The sequence below is a fragment of the Eurosta solidaginis genome, chromosome 2 (assembly GCF_040869045.1).
Source record: "Eurosta solidaginis isolate ZX-2024a chromosome 2, ASM4086904v1, whole genome shotgun sequence".
Lineage (NCBI taxonomy): Eukaryota > Metazoa > Arthropoda > Insecta > Diptera > Tephritidae > Eurosta > Eurosta solidaginis.
Genome location: NC_090320.1, coordinates 257,954,804 through 257,980,442, shown reverse-complemented (window position 1 = coordinate 257,980,442; position 25,639 = coordinate 257,954,804). Strand labels below are relative to the sequence as shown.

Genomic DNA, 25,639 nt, shown 5'->3' with positions numbered 1-25,639 from the left:
AACACAAGTGAAAAGCAGACCTGCATATTTTATGTTATTATTTTCTATGAATACCTGAGTAGGAAAGCAATGAAAAGGACAGTAAATTATCTATTCTCAGTCTGTAGTTGTTTAAATTATTATTAAAGGGCAAATTATGTATATCGCAACGAGACATTTTATCACGTATGAAAAAAGAGCGCTCATTCAATTAAGTGAGTGACAGTAAACCTGAGTGCCTTTGTTAAAATTTTTATATTACACCCCGTTACACACATTCTGTCTTATGAACCCAATACACTTTTTCGGAAAGGGGAGAAATATAAAAATACGCGTGTATCGGCGATTTTCATGTACACGTCAGTATTTTTTTTATGTATAAAGCATAAAGCTCGTAGTGTCCGTCTGTCCGCCTGTGTAAAAGCCTTTGGATCGATTTTTAACCCTTTTCCGTGACCCAATCGAGCTTAATTTTTGCAGGCAGACTCCTGGAAATGTTCATATCACATCAAATTAAAAAAAAAAATAGTTTTTATTAATTCTCAGATTTTCCTGATTTTTTTTTAAATGGTTATCGGTTTTTTTTTGTAACGGTTTGAGCTCATTAAAAAACCGAAGTTTTTATTAATTTTTGTATATTAAAATTAAAAATTGTTGCATAAAAAATTTCAATGCTTTTAAAGAAACTTAGGCCTTTTATTTTTGGGTTTGTAAGCATTTATGTCAGTATCGCGACAAATAGACCAACAGTATTCGGCAAGCATATGCGTAATGTCTTGTCCTTTAAAGCGCTTTTCAATTGCGCCATGCTCCGCTACAAGCTCCTTAATCATCAGGAAAAATCTAAATAATTGTGAAGGAAATTGATCTTTAGCGACATTAATATGTCCATTTCTCCATATGCCCAGGTCATTTCTGCGACAATATTTTTATAATTCGCAGCTCGTTTGTTGCCAAGACTCTACTCAATAACCGCAACTGTGCCTTTCAATGCACGTTGTTCGATAGCATTAAATTTTGATGAAAATTTATAACTTGCCTATTTTTTTTTATCTGCGCACCATTGAAAACACCTTAAATCATACACATCATTAAAAAAGTAAACATAACTTAAAACAGTTGTCAAAGTATACGTCTCCTAGAAGCAATTGTCAGCTGATCGGAACAAACATACAAACGGCACAGAGTCTGTTGTATCAAACAATAAATTAAACGAATCTGAATGATGCAATATTGATTGTGCAACTCAATGTTTGATCTGTCATACCAGTTGTAAGTGTTTTAAAAGTCATAAACAGTTTAGTATTAGAAAGCTACTATTGATAAACTACAAATATATGGAGTAGGATGGGTCAAAAACAATTTTTTTTCGGAACGCTTTAGTATTTTAAAAATTTGGAGTCCGTTCAAGTTATGCCGAAAAAAGTGAAAAAAATTTTTTTTTTTTAATTTAGGAAAATATTAGAATTGATAAAAATCTATTTTTTAAAAAATTAGAAGTGATACAGACATTTCCACTAGTCTGCCTGCAAAAATTCAGCTCGATTGGATCACCGAAAAAGGGTTAAAATCGATCTAAAGTCTTTCACATAGGTGGACAGACGAACACTACGAGCTTTATACTTTCTACATAAAAAAAAAATTCTGACGTGTACATGAAAATCACCGATACACGTGCATTTTTAATTTTTCCTTCCTTTCCGAAAAAGCATATTTGACAGAACTAAACTCGTTTTTATAAAACAATGTTATAGGGTGGTGAGTGTGTAAGTCAGTGACTGTGACGCATAGTGTTGTTGTTGTTGTAGCAGTGCTTCGCCCCATCCAATAGGTGCGACCGATCACAAATTGTCATCAATGTCCTCTAACGGGAGTCCAAGGAAACTTGCACGGGTGGACCATAATGAGAGGGTTGTTAGAGGCGTTGGTTCCACAATGCAGTTAAAGAGATGGTTGATATCATGTGCGGACACATTACAAGCAGCACATATGTTTTGTATGTCGGGGTTGATTCTGGATAGGTAAGAGTTTAACCTGTTACAGTATCCAAATCGAAGTTGAGCTGGATTGACGCGCATTTGCCTAGGGAGAGTGCGTTCCTCCTCTCCTAGTTCTGGGTATTGTTCTTTGATTTCACTGAGGACCTGCTTGTGTTTTTTTCTACATACGACTGTGGTCTCAGGTGCCGTATTTCCTCATAATCCTTACGGAGATGACTCCATAAGCCCCTGGGAGTTATAGGATCATCACTCTTATGTCTGTGGGGGTGCCCAGGTGTCTGGGTATTCAACAAAAACTGTTTGGTTAGCATTTCATTTCTCTCCATAATGGGGAGTATTCTCGCCTTGTTATGTAGATGGTGTTCTGGGGATAGAGGAAAACAACCTCGGCGGTTCTGAGGACGGTATTTTGGCAGACCTGTAACTTCTTTCAGTGGGTATTCTTTAGGCCTGGCGACCATATCGGGGACGCTCAGCATGCAATCCAATTGGTTTGTAAGTGGTAATGAGCATTTTTTATCTTTACCCCAAACACTGCCAGAAAGAGATTTGGGGATTTTATTGCGGCTCTGCATTTTCGGTACAACTGCAGCAGCATGCTCACCAAAATATATATCCTGATCGAACGTCACACCCAAGATGTTGGGGTATAAGACAGTCAGTAGCGTAGTGCCATTGACGTGAATGTTCAAAATGGTCGGCATTTGGGACGTCCATTTTGTAAATAAGGTCGCCGATGATTTAGTCGGTAATAGTGTCAGGTTTCGCGAGGTGACAAAACTGGAGAGGTCAGGGAGATAGCCGTTTTTTTGTAGCAAAGCTCACGGCGACGAAAAGTGTCTTGGCGTTATACATAATCTGGTCATAAATTTTCGTTCGTAGATTAAAAAGGGTTGATTTTGCTTTGCTATAAATGTTTGAGGATGTATGACGCATTGTGGGGTTGAACTGAGGTTTCAAACAATTATAAGAATATTTTAGATCAAATATTGATATCATCAGGATTTTTTTGTATCTTTATTCTCCACCGTAAGTTCTGCCTTTGGAGTAAGTAGTGGAAAAAGAATCGAAAAAATGGAATTGTTGGTAAATTAAGACAAAACGAAGTACTTGCTGCCATCAAGAAAAGATACAGCGCCTTAAGGAAACAGCATTAATATAAACAGCAACCTCAGCTTTGAACTACAGCTTGCCAATAAATACTACTGGACTAGGTAGCCAATTAAAAATAAAAGTTCTATCCTAGCAAACGAAACTCATGCTCCGTTAATCACGTATCATACACATCCTGTTTATGGTGCAGAACAATGGACTTTGATAACATCAGATGAGATGGCTTTGGGTGTGTTCGAGACCAAAGTTTACGAATCCTACGCGATAGCGATGGCGAGTGCCGAAAGAGACTTAGGGATGAGCTGTACGAACGTTAAGCAGACATCAAAATAATGCAGCGATTTAAAACACATATATGCTTCATGGTAAAGCCAATGAAATATGATGCTACTTATAAGAAAGTATTTTTATCGAAACCCGTATGAGAAAGAAGAAAAAGAAGAAGGCTGCTCCTACTCGGGTGGAAGTACCAGGTGGAAAACAATTGAAATTCCCTTGAAGTTACCAATTGGCGTCAGTCAACACAACAAAGGAGGGACATCTTTTGACGGTTATAACCGTTTAAACAGTGAAGCGCCAATTAAGTAGCCAAGTTATCTTGATTTTGAAATGAAGCTTTTAAATATATCATACCGAAAGCTGATAACGTTTCGAAATCGCCCCATCTCTAAAAACGTTAGGATTACGCCCTATTTCAGAAATCGTTTCGAAAATATCTTATCTCGGAATTCTGTTAAAAACCCTCTGCCTCTGATTTTGTGTTCCAAACACGCTATCTGAGCTCAAATTCAATATATTTTGACCAGAGCTGCTCAACCCTTACTTCCTACCCTTCACACTTTGAATATATAAAAAAAAAAAAATTAATTTCATAGCATTCCCACATGCCTTCACATATTAATTCGATTCACATGAAAGTACCTGAATTTCATATGAAAATGCATAGTAAATATTCACAACAACGACAAGTAAGGAAGGCTAAATTCGGGTGTAACCGAACATTACATACTCAGCTGAGAGCTTTGGAGACAAAATAAGGGAAAACCACCATTTAGCAAAAATAACCTAGGGTAACCCTGGAATGTGTTTGTATGACATAGGTTTCAAATGGAAGGTATTAAAGAGTATTTTAAAATGGAGTGGGCCATAGTTCTATAGGTGGACACCTTTTCGAGATAACGACCAAAATGTGGAACAGGGTGACCCAGAACATCATCTGTCGGGCACCGCTAATTTATTTATATATGTAATACCGCTAATGTATTTATATATGTATACCAAGAAGAGTATTCCTACCAAGATTCCAAGGGCTTTTGATTTCGCCCTGCAGAACTTTTTCATTTTCTTCTACTTAATATGGAAGGTGTCACACCCATTTTACAAAGTTTTTTCCTAAAGTTATATTTTGCGTCAATAAACCAATCCAATTAACATGTTTCATTTCTTTTTTCGTATTTGGTATAGAATTATGGAATTTTTTTCATTCTTCGAAATTTTCGATATCGAAAAAGTGGGCGTGGTCATAGTCGGATTTCGGCCATTTTTATACCAAGATAAAGTGAGTTCAGATAAGTACATGAACTAAGTTTAGTAAAGATATATCGATTTTTGCTCAAGTTATCGTGTTAACGGCCAAGCGGAAGGACAGACGGTCGACTGTGTATAAAAACTGGGCATGGCTTCAACCGATTTCGCATATTTTCACAAAAAACAGTTATCGTCATAGAATCTATACCCCTACCAAATTTCACAAGGATTGCTAAATTTTTGTTCGACTTATGGCATTAAAAGTATTCTAGGAGAATTAAATAAAAAAGGGCAGAGCCACGCCCATTGGGGAATTTTTTTTTTTTTTTGTATTTTGTTGCACCATATCATTACTGGAGTTGAATGTTGACATAATTTACTTATATACTCTAAAGATATTAAATTTTTTGTTAAAATTTTACTTAAAAAATTTTTTTTTAAGCGGGCGTGTTCGTCAATCGATTTTGTTAATTTTTAGCACACATATAGTAATAGGAGTAACGTTCCTGCCAAATTTCATCACGATATCTTCAACGACTGCCAAATTACAGCTTGCAAAACTTTTAAATTACCTTCTTTTAAAAGTGGGCGGTGCCAAGCCCATTGTCCAAAATTTTACTAATTTTCCATTTTGCGACATAAGGTCAACGCACCTAAAAAGCTTCATCGTTTTATTCGTTTTTGATTGTGAATTATCGCACTTTTTCGGTTTTTCGAAATTTTCGATATCGAAAAAGTGGGCGTGGCTGTAGTCCGATTTCGTTCATTTTAAATATCGATCTGAGATGAGCGCCCAGGAACTTACATACCAAATTTCATCAAGATACCTCAAAATATACTCAAGTTATCGTGTTTACGGACAGACGGGCGGACGGGTGGGCGGACATGGCTAAATGAATTTTTTTTTCGCCCAGATTATTTTGATATATAGAAGTCTATATCTATCTCGCTTAGTTTATGCCGTTACGGATTAACGTTATGCGAACAAAGTTAATATACTCTGTGAGCTCTGCTCAGCTGAGTATAAAAACAGCAAGCAGCCACATTTATGTACATGTACACATGAAAGCGAGCAATATAAGATATTCCACACACATAGCCAGCAGCTTAAAGCAAAGAAATTATCTCACATTCACATATGTAGTAATAAGCTAAGATACGAAGTTGTTACTCACAAATACACACGCGTATAGCTAAATAACTAAGTATGCGATACAATTGTTACATGTTCGTGAAAACAGAGAGTATACATGCTTTTGTGAAGTACGTGGTAGTGAAGTATAATTATACTGCTCTCAAAGTAGTCCAAATAAAGACCATTTTCCAATACTAAATATTGGAGTTATTTTTTCGACAGTTTAGCGATTCGAACGTTAGCGGAAGCTGCATAATTATCGGAACTCCGCAAAATTCCTTGCAATAGTCTTTACAATATATATATATATAAGCTGTATTTCTTTGTTAACTATTATAATTAAAACACTAGCTAGCTTACCGAATTGCATGGAAAGCAACAATAAAAAGTAATCGAGTTGAGTTGGCTAAGCGCTTTCAGTTGAAACCGCTTAAGTAATTGTCGACCTGATTGATAGTATTGTATAGTGTTGCATATTCAAAAATAGGGCACTATTGTGAACGAGCGAATGAAATTAACATACGAATATGCAGACAAACAAAAATAAAAAAATAACAGCGTGGCGGCAGGGTGACATACATACAAACAAACACACGCATTTCATGTATTTTGTTTTTTTAATTCTCTGGTTGAGTGTCAAAAACATACTGCGCTAGAAGTAGAAGTGTCATAGCAGCTAAAAAAAGTAACGATTAGCTGATAAACTTCCACCACCTGTATGGTTTTGGCATAATGAAACTGTTTACCTAGTTGAAGCGCTTTTTTCAAGCTCGCTTGAAAAAAAAACACCTATATTTCTTTTTAATTTAAAAAATGTTCAGTGTACATTAGGGCGGGTCGATTTAAAAATCTCTCATTGCTCTGTGAAAATCGTATTCTGGGGATCAAAATAAGAAACTTTGCCGAAGGAACCATACCTCTAAAACGAATTCTGATGCCCACCCATTTGTTTGTGGGTTGTAAAAACGCTAATTTCTATAAATTTTTTTTAATTTCTTTTCTATTACTAAGTTAAATTCATTTTTTCATTTACATATGTTCTGACTAAATAAATTTCTAAAGAGAAAAATAAACTCCAAAAAGAAAAAACATAGGCATTTCAAAGTGGGATTTTTCAAAATTTGCCCCTACGACCCAAAGGGGGGGACATCAGAATTCGTTTTAGACGTACGGTTCCTTCAGCAAAGTTTCTTATTTTGATCCCTAGAATATGATTTTCACAGAGCAATGGGCGATATTTTTGCCTCCCCACAAATCGACCCGGCCTAGTGTACATATAATTTTGTATATGTGTTGTGATTTGCATTCCAATAGGGGGACTCGTATAACCGTATAAATGCCTTATAAAGTGTGTAAACGTATAAATTTATTTAGTGCGTAAACGAGCTGTCAAATTTTGTATGAAAAATCATTAACACAATTTGTATAAATTTACGCGCACATTTCATTGTGTAAACGCGGTAAACTCAAAGGAATGCAACCTTGCAGACATTACAGCAGGCATTTTCATCAGAAATCTCCAACATCAGCAAGTAAAGGCGTTTTAATTTTGATTTTTCACTTAATCTTGGCATTTTTTAATTTGTATAACAATCAAAAAAATTTTGTTTGGCAATAATACAGCTGATAAACAATCAAGTTTATCAAGAGTATTACTAGGTGCGTTCATATAACCGTGTGTGTAAATGGATATAATTTTACACCTTATAAGTTTATATGCTTTCATGAGTCCCCCTAATATAAAAATGTATGAAAAGCCCTGATATTGGCTTGGGTATTTATGAGAAAAATTGGTCGTTTTTCAAATGTTTTCTGAGAAATAACATTTTTAAAACGACAGAAGGGGCAGGATAACAGGAATGGGATATAGGATTCCACTCAGCGGTCGATATGCAATAAAACAACTACACACTCTACGTTATGTATTACTTTCAAACTTCGTTGGTTCAAATGCATGTAGTTCAATGTTTTCTCTCAGTATGCGAAGTATAAAATAGTTGCCTGATATTTTAACTTTTCTTGGTTCTATTCAACTTCGTGGCGTTATCTTTAACGTAGGACTTATGTAATACAACGAAGACAATATCCTCTTGTCATCGATTTCATGTCATCATCAATGTTGCCATCATCTTAACTTTGTTAACGTCAACGATAAGCGTACGGTGAGTGAAAGTTGGTTGGACAGTAATAGCATTACTTAGATGACCGTTATTTGATTGTGAGAATTCATATATACATACAAACGTTCGACAGTATGTGCATTATACATACATACATACAGTTTCTTGTTTGCTTTACATATTAGCTATCTGTTTTACATCTTCTTCTCTCTTCTTTCTTCTTGTATGATTTGACGTTGTAATTTTTTCACTTTTCTCTGCTTATGGGGGCCTTATTCTACTTTCTAAAGGACATTAGTTTGATTTATGACAACCCATTTATATCATACCATCAATTTTGCAGAGAATTTATTTTGATGCGTGTGCTTCTGTAGTTTTTACATATTTGATTACGTGTTTGTATGTGTGTGTTAGTATGAATGAGTGTTCGGAAAACAAATTTAAGCTTTAACAAATTAGATTATTATTCAAATTCTTAAAAGACTAGAAAAGATTTGTTTGTTGTTATAATTTTACCTTTTTCTGCTATGAACAAATGTATGTACATCGTAGTGCAGTTATATTAATTGTACTTATTTATTTATTGTGTTCCTAAGATAAGTTCCAGAGAAAAGTTTTGCGAAAGTTTTATGGATCTCTACGCTTTGGCGGTGGCGAGTACCGAAAATGATTTAATGATGAGCGGTACGAGCTTTAGGCGCGAATTAAAAAGCAGCGGCTGCGCTGGCTAGGACAGCGAATGAGAGATGACGCTCCGGCTAAGAAAGTGTTTCTATCGGAACCCGCCTATGGAAGCAGAGGGCGGCCCACTCCACTGGAAGGATCAGGGGGAAAACGATTCAAACCCACTTGGTGGGACCAATTGGCGCCAGTTGGCAGAGAGAAGGTGCACCTTGCTGGACGGTCATAACCCTTAAAACGGTCAAGCGTCAGTAAGTAAGTAAGTTCCTTAGTTTATTCTGTACCGTATCTTAATTTTATTCACATGCTTACGACCAAATTCACGAGGTACGATTTTTGGATACAGCGATAACGACGAAAATTACTGAACCTAATTTTGTAGAATTATCTATATTTTTTCAAATGTAACTTCATTTTGAATTCAAAGCGACATTGTCGGAAAACTTACAATGCCTAGCAGATGTCGAAGGGGTTACCCTAGCACGAAATGCTGAACAGACAGTTTTTGCTTAGTTATCACATACCAGGACACCTTAGCGAGGAACTGTTTGACCTAGCCCCGCCTCCAAGAGGGTTAAGCAAACGTCTCCATAAGCAATATGATTGGATTCGGCGCTTGCACAGCCGTTTGATCCAGACGAACATGACAAGAACTTAGACCAAATCACACAGAGACGGTAAACACCTTTGTACGCGCTCGGTGAACTCTATTATATACGTAATCCTATCCTTGAAGATGAAAAAGCACTCTACTAACATGCGATTTGTCGCCACATAATACCAACCATCTTTTTAGCTGTAATATGGGAGCTACGCTTCTAAAACCAACCTCGCTATGGTTGAAACTGCTAGTTTCCTTGGACTCCCGTTAGAGGACTTTGATGACAATTTGCTGATTGAATGAAGCAGGGCATACAACGACAACAACAAATCTGTAAGGCTTGTTTCTGTATCCTGAAGCTTTCTCAAATGATGAATTTTATATACACACCTGTTAGCCTGTCAAGTGCTTTGAGCAGCCTAGATGTTAGAATTATTGGCCTGTAGACTCTAAGGTATATACGTAGTCTGATCACTACCGACTTTGGTAGGAGGATAACAGAAGCTGTCCTTCTTCTTTTTCTTCTTGTAGCTATGAAAATATTCCTACTTCTTTATGCCAACTCGAAACGGCATCTGCAAGGCAGATGCATTTTCATTGAGAGCTGTTCATAGCAGAAATACACTCGTGCCAAACACTGCCGAAGGCCGACCCCGCTTATAAAAATGTTCTTCTTATTGAAAAAACTTGTATCCAAAATTTTGATGTTGCTTTTCCCGGTGGTGGGAACCGATGATCATCGGTTTGGTAGGCGGAGCTCGCTACTGGAGTACCACGGCGGCCGCCATCTCTCCAGATATAGACGCATTACTTTTCGGTACCAAGCACCATTACGCTACCAGTCCGACCCTCTCGGGAACTATTTAACATTACCACACTGAATCCTATTTCAATGAGAAACTTGGGGTCCACTTTTGAAAAAAAAGAGATATTTTTGACAACATGTTGAGCAACTATGGTTGGTTGTAAACTAAACATTGCAAATATTGTCTTTTCCTTTAACAGAGAGGCATTAAATGAAGTTGCAGCTATCTAAAACCCTACCCTGGGAACTGTACCCTACAAAGCTGCACTTATAGACAGACTTTTCAAGCGAACCATTTCTTAAAGTACATGAGGAAAGGAAGCTATATTTACTTGGACAAACGCTGAGTAGCCACGATGTTATTTCGAAAATAGCTGATTTAAACCTTGAATATATATGCAGTAGATCAAAGTTAACACAGGCTGAAATATTTTCACATCTTTCTGTCTGTTTACAGGCAAATAAGAAGTACCACGATGACTCTAACTCATCATCCTGGCGAGCATACAACCGCAGTTGTTCCCAAAGCGCAGATCCGTAATAAAATCCTTAAGTCTCTTGTTGGCAGCACTTGGGGCAAAGAGAAGAAACAAAATTGACTGGCTGCTTGTGTGCTTCGCGTCACCAGTATTGTCCCTGAGCCTAAAAGAGAGACACTGGAGGAAACTGAGGCCTGTCAAAACACCGCGCTCAGAATTGCCACCATATCACAGTGAGCGGAAATACTCTTCATAAAGAAGAGAAATTTAATGCTGAACAAACAGTCTTTTTTGACACCCAGAAATCTGGGCATCTGCTTGAAGGGCCGCGTCTCCCAGGAACATAAGAAATAATCTCCTTAGGCGTTATAAAGAAATCCGTAACTTAGAAAATCATCTGTATAAAGAAACAAGTAAGGAAGGCTAAGTTCGGGTGTAATCAAGCCTTACCTACTCAGGTGAAAGCTTTGGAGACAAATGTTGGAGTTGAATGTTGACATAATTTATTATATACTGTAAAGATATTAAATTTTATGTTAAAACTTGACTTAAAAAATTTTTTTTTTGTTTTAAAGTGGCCGTGTTCGTCATCCGAATTTCCTAATTTTTATTTAGAACAATATAGTAACAGGAGTAACGTTCGCGCCAAATTTCAACATGATATCTTCAACGACTGCCAAATTACAGCTTGCAAAACTTTTAAATTAGCTTCTTTTTAAAGCGGGCGGTGCCAAGCCCATTATCCATTTTCTTTTCTGCGTCATAAGGTCAACCCACCTACCAAGTTTCATCGCTTTACCCGTCTTTTGTAATGAATTACCGTACTTTTTCGGTTTTTCGAAATTTTCTATATCGAAAAAGTTGGCGTGGTTATAGTCCTATTTCGTTCATTTTAAATTGCGATCTGAGATGAGCACGCAGGAACTTACATACCAAATTTTATTAAGATACCTCAAAATTTACTCAAGTTATCGTGTTTACGGACAGACGGACGAAGGGCGGACATTGGCTAAATATATTTCTTTTTTCGGCCAGATCACCTTGATATATAGAAGTCTATATCTATCTCGATTAGTTTATGCCATTACGGGGTACACTTATGCGAACAAAATTAACATACTCTGTGAGCTCTGTTCAGTTGAGTAAAAAAAAGCGTGAAAAGGCCCTGCAGAGAAAAGCGTTGAACTACTAGGCCAGGAAATGCCCAGCGACAGCCGTATAAAAAAACAAATACCCTAAAGTCGCAACTGAGGAAAGCAACCTCCACACGGAGACGCGTATGACTCCAGCTGAACTACGGTTTGTATTCTTCAATAGGTTAAACTCTTACATATACAGAATGAGCCCCGACTTAACCAAGGTACAAGCACATTACTCCAATCATCTTTTCAATTGCAGTGTTGAACCATCACCTTTAACACCCTTATCTCTCTGGTGCAACCCTGTTGAAACTGCAAAATTTCCTCGAACTCCTGTTAGAGAATATTGATGACAATTTGTGAGAGATCGCACACACTGGAAGGGCCGCAGAATTACTACAATAGCAGCAACAACAACATCAACAAAAGTAAAACTCTAACATAATCTAACCATGGTTTCAGCATAGTCATGGGGTTACGCTTTTGCAACTAAATCTAGAAATACATCAATACTAAAAAGAATGTTGAAAAACGTACACTAAACTACGTGCAATTTTCTAAGAACACTCAAATACAACTTAAAATATCGGTGCTTTTGTAAACAACATCGACCGCTATCATAACGATAGTACAACAGACAATTGCTACCACTTGATGATGGAATTCGATAGCAAAAAAAAAAATGCCAAACTAACGAGAACATAACGCATTAAGTGCCATCATTTTCAACTACCATTGACAAACAAAAGAGCAATACTTCTGATACTACTGTAATTGCTGCTGTTGGTGGCATTTGACAATCATCAACAACGAAAACTTAAAGTATACCCATATAGTTGTTGACAACAAAAACGAAGAAAGGTAAAAACGAATTTCAAATTTTTTGCAAGCAATTGAACGGAAATGACAATATCTGCAAAACAAAAGCTACGAAATGGCCAAACGACAAACAAAAGGAAAAACTAAAGAAAAGACCAAAAGCAAAACAATACCGAATAACAATTGTGCAGGTGAATTTTGGGAGCTGAATTTTAATTGAATCCTCTGTGGAATGCCCTGTCAACGAATAACAACAAATTCAAAGCAAAAACATAAAAGTAAAAAAAATATTCCATGTATAAACAACAGGATATTGCATTTGGGTTGAGATTTATATTCCAGCTTATTAATATAGTGGTGGAAAGGATGTAAGTTTTTTGTTTTGCATCCATAATATATCTTCGTATGTTTGTATATTTATCTGAGTTTGCGGATTCACCACTGTTTCGAAGTTCATCTGTTGAACAAACTAGGATAAAAGACATGTCATTCGAATGAACCTTACTTGTTTTTTTTTTTTTTTTGCTGTACTTCAAGGGCGCTCATGATTTGTCAGATGACACAGAGCTCTCTGACGATTTTGGGTTTAACGGGCATAGAAATGGACCTATAAGACAGGTGCACAATGCCAGCAGATATTCGAATACGAGCACAACATATTTTGTAGTAATATTTGTATGAAATGAGAGTGGTTGAAGAAATTGGGCGGTGTAGAATTTTCGTATGAGGTCTTTACTAATTGAAGTATAGGTGAAAACGGATGCACTGCTTGCTATGTTTAATCACAGTTGCTGCCAGTTTTGTCAGAACTTTTTTGAGGAATCTGCTAGATTTGCAAAAATTTCGCCCAAATTGGCTAAGAAACTTTACAAACACAAACCTACATACACACAAAGTAATTGAGGTAGATTGTCTCAGTTGTGTTGTTAGTGTAGAGATAAGATAAACTGAATTAAGCAAGGAGACAAATACAAGCAGGATAGCCTTGTGGTTAAGGCAACTGCAGTTTCACCGTGTGATTCCGGTTCGAATTTCGGTGAAAACTTTGATAACATTACGAAATTGCCTGACAATGAATTCGTGGCGGTTTTCGAAATGGTACCATCGCAATATGCCAGTAAATGTTTCTTTCTTTCTTTTCAGTTTCTCTTAGGAAAATATAATAATTGAATATTCAATTATTATAAGCCGGTGTTAAGCTCATGAATTCTTAAAAATAAGTATAGTTCGTTATCTAAAATTATTGTCAAAAATCGGCCAAATAAAATGTTAAGTTAAGATATTTTATTGAAATAAAACAAAACAAGTAAGGACGGGACTGTCTTCGGCTGTGCCTTCGGCTTCCCGTTCGTAATCTTCGATTAATCGGATGTATAAGATAAGAAATATATAGTGAACAGATCCATATACCTAAACGATTTTTAAGATAAATATAAAATAAAAAGTAGGTAGGTTCTTTGTGTGAGGATACAAAGCTTCACGTTTTTTGTGGTCTGCATGTAAAAACTATGACTACGAATTACGTATTTCAAAAATATATGACGTAGACGTAACTATTTGATGAAATTTGATGAATTTTGAAGCTTCTAGCCGTAAAAAAGTGGCAAAAATGACAGTTTATATGAAGTATATAATATATATATCACCGATCTCTATGTTTTTTTCAGACAACAATATATGCTATATACGTAAGCATTTTGTGAAATTTGAAGCTTCTAGCTGTTAAAGCGGGGCAGAAATTGCGCAAAGTTTCTTATCTGAACAATCGGTTGTGGGGGATATATACTATATATACGACCGATCTCATCAATTTTTTCAGGCAACAATATGTGCAATATACGAAAGTATATGGTGAAGTTTGAAGCTTCAATCTGTTAAATTGGGTAAGATATTACAAAAATCCTCTTTTTCTGAAAAATCGGTTGTATGGAGGATATATGCTATAGTGGTCCGATCCGGTCGGTTCCGACAAATGTCTAATCGGATACCCAAATACACCCGCTCACCAAATTTTATCAAGTTATCTCAAAAATTGAGGGACTAGTTTGCATACAAACAGACAGACGGACAGACGGGCATGGCTAAATCAACTCAGCTCTTCAACCTGATTATTTCGCTATACTTAATGTTGGGTCTATCTATTTTCCTTTAAGGACTTACAATTTTCGGTTTCGTGACGAAATTAATATACCATTTCATTTTCATGAAAGGTATATATATCGGCTAAAAGAAAATTACATGGTGTGTTTTTAAACATCCTCCAGAACTTTTGCTCTTTGCGATTCTGATGGTGGGTGCCCGGTATGGGTGGCGCTAGTGTACTGAAAGTGTTGGGTTTAGGTCAGTGATCGCTACCCCATAAACGCTTTCACGCAGTTGTTTTTGTAAAACTCTCAGGCAAGCGCACCGCTTAGGCAAGCGAACCACACATCCCCGCGCCCATTATATCCTCTCGTCATCAACCGAATGTATTCTGCTGTACACATTAGGAACTAAACTGCTAGAATTTCGTGAAAAATTGCTTTGAAGTAATATTTTTGGGTATATTTTTGGTTCACCTGTACGAAAACAATGAAGCTTTGTTTGATTTGTTTAAAAATTACATTTCAAACTGAATTAAATTTTAATTGAACGCATTTTTGAATGCATTCAAGAAAACAATGCGATACGTTAATTTTGAAAGCTACCAAGTCCGACTGGGATTGTGTACGTACCAGCGCCATTTCTGCTGGCTGATTGGTTGTCGCTATTTTTTTAGAAAACAGAATGAAAAATATACATTAGGCCGGGTCAATTTGTGGGGAGGCAAAAAAAAGCGCCCATTGCTCTGTGAAAATCATATTCTAGGGATCAAAATAAGAAACTTTGCCGAAGGGACCATACCTCTAAAACGAATTCTGATGTCCCCCCCCCCCCCTTTGGGTCGTAGGGGCAAATTTTGAAAAATTCCACTTTGAAATGCCTATGTTTTTTCTTTTTGGAGTTTATTTTTCTCTTTAGAAATTTATTTAGTCAGAACGCATGTAAATGAAAAAATGAATTCAACTTAGTAATAGAAAAGAAATTAAAAAAAATTATTAGAAATTAGCGTTTTTAAAACCCAAAACCAAGGCATCACTGTGATGCATTTGCATGTCGTAAACATAGTTGTGTGGGTTTTTTATTCAACCGTTTTAAAAAATGAAGGTATCACCGTGACACAATTGCAGATCGTAAAATCGCTTGTATTGTTTTTTGTAAGCCACCACAAGACACAGCAGGTAGAATTGAAATTGCCCCTACCCAAAAGTTCGACCCAAAGGGGGGGGGGCATCAGAATTCGTTTTAGAGGTATGGTTCCTTCGGCAAAGTTTCTTATTTTGATCCCTAGAATATGATTTTCATAGAGCAATGAGCGATTTTTAAATCGACCCGCCCTAATATACATGCACTGACAAAAATTTATTTCGTCTCACTTGAACTTAAAAATTGAATATGGAATATACATGTAGGAATAGAAGTAAGATAGGCGGCAACCTTTAGAAAGGTACAAAATATTATAGAAGGGCGGCAACCCTTAAAACCTAACGAAGAGGCATCAAAGCGTTCTTAGGGTTTTTAAATGTAAACGATAGTTAATAAGTTTAGTTTTAATCGTACAGTTGAAGAAGCCATACGCTAATATGGTCGCGTAGCGTTAAGTGCTTTTTTGTGAAGAACATAAAAAGAAAAGTTTTATTAAATTAAAAATTAAATGCGTTATAACTAAAATAAACCGTGTTTCGATTAAAACCCTACAATTGGGGGCTCAACCGGGATTATTTCGTGGTGAAAAAAAAGATTAAAAGACGCAAAAGTGTGTGCGAAATTCGCAGAAGCCACAAAGAAGCAAATAAATCAGTTTCTCACAACTGATCGTGATTATCTGTGTGCATATGGAAAGGTGCGAAGTTAAAAATAAATAAAAATTCAGAAAAGGCGCTTGGGTTTTAGTGCATACAAAAGTACAAGTACAGGTGCTTAGAAGCACCAAGCAAGCTTGGAAAAAAGGTGCTCCAACGGGCAGAGCGCAAACGTTGGCAGCGAAATTTAAAGCAGCGAAAATTTAAAACAGCGGTTATTTCAAATAACCGAAGGCTTGAAATGGAAAGAAAAATAGAGTGAAATAACTAAAGTTGAACCTAGAAATATGAGTGTGGAAAAGATGACACAAGAAAGCAAAAGTGAGAAAACTATAAATCAAAAAGAAGTATAACAAACTTAGAGAAGTTAGAGGTGTGAAAAAGACGGCAAATGAAGCTAAAAGCAAGAGTGTAAAAAATTTTAATAGAAAATACGAAGCAAAGGAAACGTAAAATAAAGTAAAACGAAATGAATTCAGCAATGCTAAAGAAAATCTAAAACATATGAAAAGCAAAAACAAATGGGGGAAAAAAGAAATACCAACGAGAAAAAAGAAAAGCAATACAAACAACAACAAAGAAAAGGAAAAATCGAAATATCTAAAGCAAAGTAAAAACGTTAAAGAAAGTGAAACGAAATGCATAAAGCAATGCTAAAGAAAATCTGAAACTTATGAAAAGCAAAAAATAATTGAAAAAACAGAAATAACAACGAGGGAAGAAATATAAAAGCAACACAAGTAACGACAAAGAAACTTATGAAAAACAAATTAATGAGAATAGAAATACCGACAAGAACAAAAGGAAATCAACACAGGCAACAAGAAGGGCGAACACCAGAAGCAGAGAAGCCGGAACGTGAGCAAATATATGTATATTTTAAACTTATGTATGTATTTGATTTTGCTTTTGATGTTTGTAGAATTGTAGACAGGTAGTTGGTTATGTACGGCGGTCGCATGGGTGCTCGTGTATATTTGTGTGCTGAACACGAAGTTGAAGCTTAACAGCAGGAGCTAGAGTTAGGAAAGAAGGCAATCTGCCACTGATAAGTCAGGCGAGAGATGAAGAGAGATAAATGTCACATTTGTTAAGCGGTTGCATGAGTGCTTTGAAATTAAAAAAAGGCTAAGCGTAAAAGAAACAAATATACAAACATAAGCGTTTCAAGTTGGAAAATAGAGAGTAGTACAAAGTAAGTGCGTTATCAGTCAAGTATATTTAAACTTATAGGAGGAAAAGAGGAGAAGATGGACGCGGATACAATTAAGTCGATGACAGTCGAAGTGTTAAAGGAAAAGTTAAGGGAGTTAGGGTTGAGCGTGTCAGGCAGGAAAAAAGAATTACAGTTGCGGTTGTTACAGCATGTAATTCTGGGTAATGAAGAAGAGGATGAAAATGGAAACGAGTCGTCAAACTCGTTGTATGAGGATGCTCCAACAACTAACTCGCATGCGCAAAGGGTGTTATTTACGTTGCGCGATGTTAAAGATAGCTTTTCATTCTTTTTCGGGGATGGCACTTATGATATTGTACACTGGGTTGAAGAATTTGACGATACAGCTGACACAGTCAGTTGGAATAACTTGCAGAGGATTGTATATGCTAAGCAGTTGCTCAAAGGAGCTGCGAAGTTGTTTGTAAGGGGATTGGTGGGCGTAAGAGATTGGAGTAGCTTAAAGCAAGCCCTCATCGAAGAATTTGGTAAAAAACTATGTGCGTCCGAGGTACACCGAGCGTTAAGGAACCGGAAGAAACAGCAAAAAGAGACATTTCAGGAATATCTGTACGCATTGATTGAGTTAGGGAAGCAAATCTCTTTAGATGAAAGAAGCGTAGTTGAGTATTTCGTGGAGGGTATACCGGATGTTAGGGCAAACAAGAGCATGTTGTACCAGGCAACTACATTAAGCGAGTTAAAGGAGCATATACGGGTGTATGAGAAGGTAAAAGGGGTGCAGACAACCTTTAGTAAAAGTAGTGTAGGACTAGCTTCGGCAGAAGGAAAATATTCCTCAAAGAGGAAATGCTTCAAGTGCGATAAGGAAGGACATATAGCAAGAGAGTGTCCGGGGTCGGAACCAAAAGACGTAACATGCTTTAGGTGCAAACAAAAGGGCCACTATGCCCATGAATGCAAAGATAGGAAAGGAAAAGAAGTCAAAAGTGAGCGTGTGAACACGATCGAGTCAGCTAAGGTTGCCAGCAAGGGCGGAATGATTTTTGTTGACGCGACTATCGGCGGTTTTAAGTTTAATGCCTTAGTTGATACAGGTTGTAGTGCATGTATTATGAGGTACGACACATTATTTATGTTAGGGGACATAGAGATAACGCAGGAAAAAAAGAAATTATTCGGTATCGGAAATGGCGAGCTTACGACACTAGGCAGCTTTTCGGCCGATATGCTGGTGGAAGGATTTTGGTTGAGGGTCACTTTTCAGGTAGTTAAGGAACGTGATATTCCGTATGCAGCAATCATCGGAAATGATATACTACAAGATGTAGAACTTGTTTTCAGAAATGGTAGTGTAGAGTTTAGGAAGCCGACGACAGATACGGAAATTACTCGGGATCACACAGTAACTGAGATGGTTACTGCCGTAGCGGGCGATGGTACTGAAGCGGTTGTGTCAGTCCACGGCCAGTTGAATAATAAAGAGGGTCAGCACGCAGTATCCGAGATGGTTACTGCCGGTGCGTATGGTGGCACTGAAGGGATTGTGTCAGTCCACGATAAGCCTAGGGATAAAGGTTATCAGCACGTGGTATCTGGGATTGGTACTGCCGGTGCTTATGGTGATACTGGAGTGGTCAGCTCAGTTCACGATGAGTTTAGGAACAAAGAGAATTGTCAGCATTCAAAGACAGCAAGAGTAAGTGATAGCGCAAATTGTGATACGGAAGGGGCAGCTTTCGTTCATTGCGCGCCAGTGGACCATGAGAAGGGTTGGAATAATATTCGGGAGGAACAGAGATACTCTACACAGTTGGGAAAAGCGTTTCAGGTACTGTGTGCAATTGAAAGCGAAGAATTTGAGGAGTCAGAGAAGGTAGATCTGTCACATCTGATCGAGAGTGTAGCTAAAGAAGTAAGGAAGTTGATAAAGACTTATCACCCTGAAAAGCCCAGCAGCACTCCGGTACAGATGAAATTAAATTTGACGGATGAAAAACCAGTGTTTCAGCGACCACGTCGGGTGTCGTATGCTGATCAGAGGTATATTGACGAACAGGTTGAGAATATGTTGAAGGATGGCATTATTCAGCATAGCGTGTCGGAATACGCATCACCAGTCGTACTAACTACGAAGAAAAACGGCACAAAACGATTTTGCTGTGATTTCCGTAAGGTGAACGAAAAAATAATGAGAGATAATTTCCCAATGGCTTTAGTAGACGAAGCGTTGGACAGATTGGAGGGCGCGAACATTTATACCACCCTCGATTTGAAAAATGGCTTCTACCACGTGCCGGTGGAGCCTGACTCACGAAAATATACCTCCTTCGTGACACAAAACGGTCAATATGAATTTTGTTACGTGCCATTCGGTATAACTAATTCCCCGGCAGTGTTCTGTCGCTATATTCGCGCAATATTTCAGGAGATGTTGGCCGATGGAACTGTCATAATATATATGGACGACATCGTCATTCCCGCCAAGGATATGACGGAGGGTCGCGGAAAATTAGAGAGAGTTCTAAGGCATGCAAGCAAAAACGGACTGCACATTAGGTGGGAGAAGTGTCAAATTTTGAAAAGGAAGATCAGTTTTTTAGGGTTTATCGTAGAAAGTGGGAAAATACGTCCTTCAGAGGAGAAAACCAAGGCAGTCAGTGGTTTTCCAACACCGGGGAGCAAGAAAGAGGTACAGAGATTCTTGGGGTTAACCTCTTTTTTCAGGCGGTTTGTTAGGGATTATGCTGTGATCGCGAAACCGCTTACAGATCTGCTGCGAAAGGACGAAAAGTTTAAACTTGAAGACGTGCACTTGTTGGCAATACAAGAACTTAAGCGCGCGTTGGTGAGTGCGCCTGCACTGAAATTGTTTAACCCTTCTGCAGAAACTGAACTGCATGCAGATGCCTCTAAGTTCGGATACGGGGCCGTTTTGCTGCAAAAGGACTCAGAGGATAGCTTGTTGCATCCGGTAGAATACATGAGTCGCAAAACAACGCCAGCAGAAGAGAGATACAGTGCTTTTGAACTGGAAGTTTTAGCGGTTATTAATGCTTTAAAGAAGTGGCGCATCTACCTGAAAGACATTAAATTTAAAATAGTTAGCGATTGTAACGCGTTTACCATGACGGTTAAAAAGCAAGACGTACCGGATAGAATTATGAGATGGGCGATGTATTTACAGGATTACAACTACGTGGTGGAGCATAGATCGGGGAAGCGCATGAAGCACGTAGACGCTCTGAGTCGTGCATACTGTTTACTGGTGGAAGACTCGTTAAAGTTTAAGATCAGGGAATCGCAATTACAGGACGACTGGGTAAGGGCGGTTAGAAAAGTTTTAGGAACCGGAACATACGAAAATTTTTTTGTACGCAACGACCTTCTATATAATGACCCCATCAAGGAGTTATTAGTCGTACCTTCCAGTATGGAAGAAGAAATTATCAAATTAGCTCACTGCCAAGGACATTTTTCGGAGAAACGAACACAGGAGCTGGTAGAGAGGAATTATTACATACCAAGTCTGAGCACAAAAGTACACAATGTAGTAAGGTCGTGTGTGGAGTGTATCATCGTCGATAGTAAAAGGGGTAAAAAAGAGGGGTTGTTGACACCAATCGACAAAGCCTGTGAGCCGTTAGGGACTTACCACATTGACCATGTGGGTCCGTTAACTGAAACGCGGAAAAAATACAATTACATATTGGCTATTATCGACGGGTTTTCAAAATTTGTTTGGCTATACCCAACGAAATCAACTGGAGTAGATGAAGTTTTAGACAGACTCGGAAAACAATCGGCAATTTTCGGAAATCCAAAACGAATAATAACTGATAGAGGCGCTGCATTTACGGCAAATGCTTTTAAGGAGTACTGCGATAAAGAAAATATTCAACACTTGTTGATCGCCACTGGTGTACCTCGGGGAAATGGTCAAATAGAACGCGTACACAGGACGGTCGTCCCAATGTTGTCTAAAAAGTGTCAAAGCAATCCAACCCAGTGGTATAATCATGTCGCAAAAGTGCAACAGGTTTTAAATAGTACCGCGCCACGCAGCACGAAGATAGCACCCTTTAAAATTCTGACTGGATTAGACATGCGAACTTCGGATTTCCCAGATTTACTCGCAATTTTAAATGAAATAGAAATAGAAGGATTGAATAGTGCGCGTGATTCCGCTAGGGAGATAGCTCGTGAAAACATTGAAAAAATACAAAAGGAGAACAGGAAATCATTTGATAAGGGAAGAAAGAAAGGAACCAAGTATGAAATAAACGACCTGGTAGCGATCAAGAGAACCCAATTCGGGGTAGCTATGAGATTGAGGCCGAAATATCTGGGGCCATATAAAATAGTCGCCAAACTACCCCATGACAGATACGAGGTGGAGAAAGTAGGAGATCAGGAGGGGCCGCGAAAAACTACGACGGTAGCGGAGAATATGAAGAGATGGACTTAGATACTGATTCGAGGTCGAATCATAAGTCAGGATGGCCGATTGTAGGAATAGAAGTAAGATAGGCGGCAACCTTTAGAAAGGTACAAAATATTATAGAAGGGCGGCAACCCTTAAAACCTAACGAAGAGGCATCAAAGCGTTCTTAGGGTTTTTAAATGTAAACGATAGTTAATAAGTTTAGTTTTAATCGTACAGTTGAAGAAGCCATACGCTAATATGGTCGCGTAGCGTTAAGTGCTTTTTTGTGAAGAACATAAAAAGAAAAGTTTTATTAAATTAAAAATTAAATGCGTTATAACTAAAATAAACCGTGTTTCGATTAAAACCCTACATACATATTAGTGAAAAGTTTGAAGCAAGAAGACAATTTAAGATTACCAGTCATTTATCTAATATAATATAATAAATAATAGCCGTGTTTTTTAAAACGGTTTTATTTAGCGTGACTCTGTGTAGCCAAAGGAATTTTGTAATCAAAATTTAAGTAACTTCCCGACAAGCTGCAAGTTTGAAACTTGGAGTATAGTTCAGAACTCGACGACAATGTAATAATAAAAAAAAAAAACTCCGATAGGTGGCGCATGGATCGAACTATTTCAAAAAATCGTATTTGTGGTCCGATTTGGTTCATATTTGGAAAACATAATACATATATGAATAGAAAGCGACCTATGAAAAGAAAAATCGCCGCTAGGTGGCGCAACGATCGAGATATTTAAAAAATAGTATTTTATGAATTTTCGATTTTTTTACAGTGTACTTTTTACTAGCTCCGTCGCCATATTTTCTTATTTTTGTATTTCAAAGTAGGTGTAGTCACGCTTCCATAAGAAGCTTTGGCGATCCCTGGCGATTCCTATGAACAGAAAACTTTACAAGGTAGTTTGGCAAACGCAATGAGAGTATTTTTGTCTCAAATAAAGAAATATCAACTGCTTTGGGACACTCTATTGTATGGGGGTACAATTGCGGGTGTATGCTGATGATATTGATATCTTTGGCCTTTAAAAATGCAGTATAAATTCTGCTTTCTCTTCATTTGATAAGGAGCCAAACAAATGGGTCTATCTTGGTGAACAAAAATCACGCTCTATTAGTCGCACATAGGCCCTGTCATGATGTATTGCTTGGAATTTTGGACGGTGTCCAGAAAAGATGAGATAAACTTTGCAGTGTTCAAGAGAAAAATGTATGGTCCTGTCCGTGATGACGATGGTAAGTATCGATGGAAGTATAATGATGAACTTCATGGGCCTCATGTAGATGCGCGAATTGAAAAAGATGCTAAGAAAGTATTTTAGTCGAAACCATAGTTGAAAAGTTGCGTCAGTTATCGCAAAACAGGGATAGCGGGTATGACTTGATACGAAACGGTGAAAACTGCTTAGGCGGTTAAGCGCTCATAAATTATAAATGATAATGATTATAATCGAAGTTTATAATTATCGTTCCATTTCATATGAAGTTTTTTTAGGTGCACCTCACAATCCCGTCTTTCAGAATCCCGAAAGTTCATAATCCCGACAATGTTCGGAAATCCCGAAAAGACAAAAGCCCGACATAGCGAAATCCCTACAAAACAATATCCCGACAACATATAATCTCGACTAGACAAAATCCCAACAGCTTCAAATACCAACAATACAAAATACCGACAAATTGACCAAAATATCAATACTACACATAACGCCTATGTAGAAGGTGGAACGCGTGTTGAATCGAATTCTTATAATGAGATGTCTATAATAGTAGAACAATACTCAAGATGTGTATTTTGTATGACATAATGTGTGATTTCCCAATTTACGTGCTGTCGGAGTTTGGTTGTTTCGGGATTATGAGTGTTCGGGATTTGGTCTTGTCGCGGTTATATGTTTTGGATTTTGGTGTTTTGGGATTTTTTAGTCGGGATTATAACACCAGTTTTTTTTAAATATGTGTCACTTTTGTACAATGAAAATAAAATTTGTTCCCAAAGTTTTAAGATTTAAAATACAATTTTCCTTTTATCTCTTTTTACTCCATTTTATACAGATTTTCATTCACTTACCTGGTATATTTGCATATGTGGTTTTAGCCAGCAAAACCAACAATAATATAATAAACTGATACGTTTTCAGCAATTGCGTTATTTTGTTATGGTTGTTGTTGATTGGTATACTGTAGTTGCTATTATTCCAGTCACGACACTCTTGTTGTTGTTGGTCGCTGTTGCTATGTTGGATTTTACAACTGTCAGCAATTATTTGAAATTTCGTTGATTTGCGGTTTGCAAGTGATTTCGAATTCGTTAATATGCAGTTGTTTTTGATTGTTGTTGCTTTTGGTGATGTTTCGTGATTTTTGTTGTTGTTCGTATTAAACGTAGTTGTATTCGAAATTTTGTTGTTGTTTGTGGCGAACGATGATCGCGATCGGCTTAATGCCTGACACCACCGATAAGACCCAGGGTCCGCACACACGCCCATGCCTCTGGTCCCATAGTCAATGCCGCTAAAGGATGGTCCTCATTGCAGCGGCGTCATCTAAAAAAAAATGAGCGATAGAAGAAAGAAAAAAATTTGTTTATAACGTTTTTGGCTTTTTAATACACAAAGTTTTAAAAGTCTATAGTAAATATTATCAAATTAATAATAATAAAAATATTTAATCCCAATTAATGAAAACTCATTTTACGTTTAAGCCCCTTAGGGCAGTTGTAATCTTCTATAGATATGTCTTATCTATTAGTTATCAATATTTTCATTTTCTGCATCTCAGTTCAGTAAAAGGCTAAAGTGTCGACAAAAGGCAGCAAAGGCAGATTTTTACGATTTGTGGCAATCAATCAAAAGTCAAACACCAACGGTCAAAAAACCTGCGGCGGCATCTTCAGGCATTTGTTTGCCATAATTAATTTTCCTGAAAATCCCTCAAACATTCTGTGAAAATCAGCTACGGAAAGCCAAAATGATGGGAATAAATATAGCAGTATCCCCTTTCTTGTGGACTGAGAAAAGAACACTTAGATTCCAATCGTCGAGGATGCGCTCGTCCGACCATATTTTGCGAAGAAGCTGATGCATGCGCCTTACTAAGTCCTCGCCGCCGTATTTGAATAGCTCCGCAGGAAATGCATCAGCGCCCGCGATGTTTTGTTTTTCAATATGGTTTCAATCATCATCGATTGCGAGATCCGGATCATCATCCCTGCGCGATAAATCGCTCTCTCCATTTAGGAGAAAAGAGAAGTGTTCCCTCCATAATCTAAGTACTCTCTGGACATCAGCTACAAGGTCGTCCTTTACGTTCTTACAAGAGTTTGCCTCTTAAAACCTTCCATCTGTCGCCGAATTTTTTGGTAAAATTTTCGGGCGTTATTCCTGGTGGCTACCAGCTCAAGTTCCTCGCACTACGCCTTTCTGTCTCTGCTTTTTTCTTCCTGAAAAGGCGTCTTGCTTCCCTTTTCAACTCGCGATAGCGTTCACACACTCCCCTTGTGGCGCTAGCTTTTAACGTAGCCCTGAAGGCAGCGTGTTTTCTTTCAGTTGCAACGCAACATTCTTCATCGTACCAATTGTTTTTCTGTGGTTGCCGGTGACCAGTTTTTCCTCGGCGGCAGTACAAAGTGCTTTGAAGATATGCTCCCACTGCTCCTACATTCCGTGGGGTTGAGTTGTGCAGGTGTGAAAGTTGAGTTTCGAAATCATTGGCAGTCTGTTGCGATTGCAGCCTT

At 37.7% G+C, this 25,639-nt stretch overlaps 1 protein-coding gene across 30 annotated transcripts in view; it reads right to left on the bottom strand.

Annotated features, from left to right (window-relative positions):
* tutl (turtle) overlaps positions 1-25,639 on the bottom strand; it is a 426,131-nt gene that overhangs the window by 257,100 nt on the left and 143,392 nt on the right. For all 30 annotated transcript variants that reach the window (XM_067767671.1, XM_067767669.1, XM_067767687.1 and 27 more), the window contains exon 3: positions 23,975-24,449. In XM_067767671.1, the coding sequence (XP_067623772.1) occupies positions 23,975-24,392 (418 nt within the window). In that variant the 5' untranslated portion in view covers positions 24,393-24,449. The remainder of the gene's footprint in view (positions 1-23,974; positions 24,450-25,639) is intronic.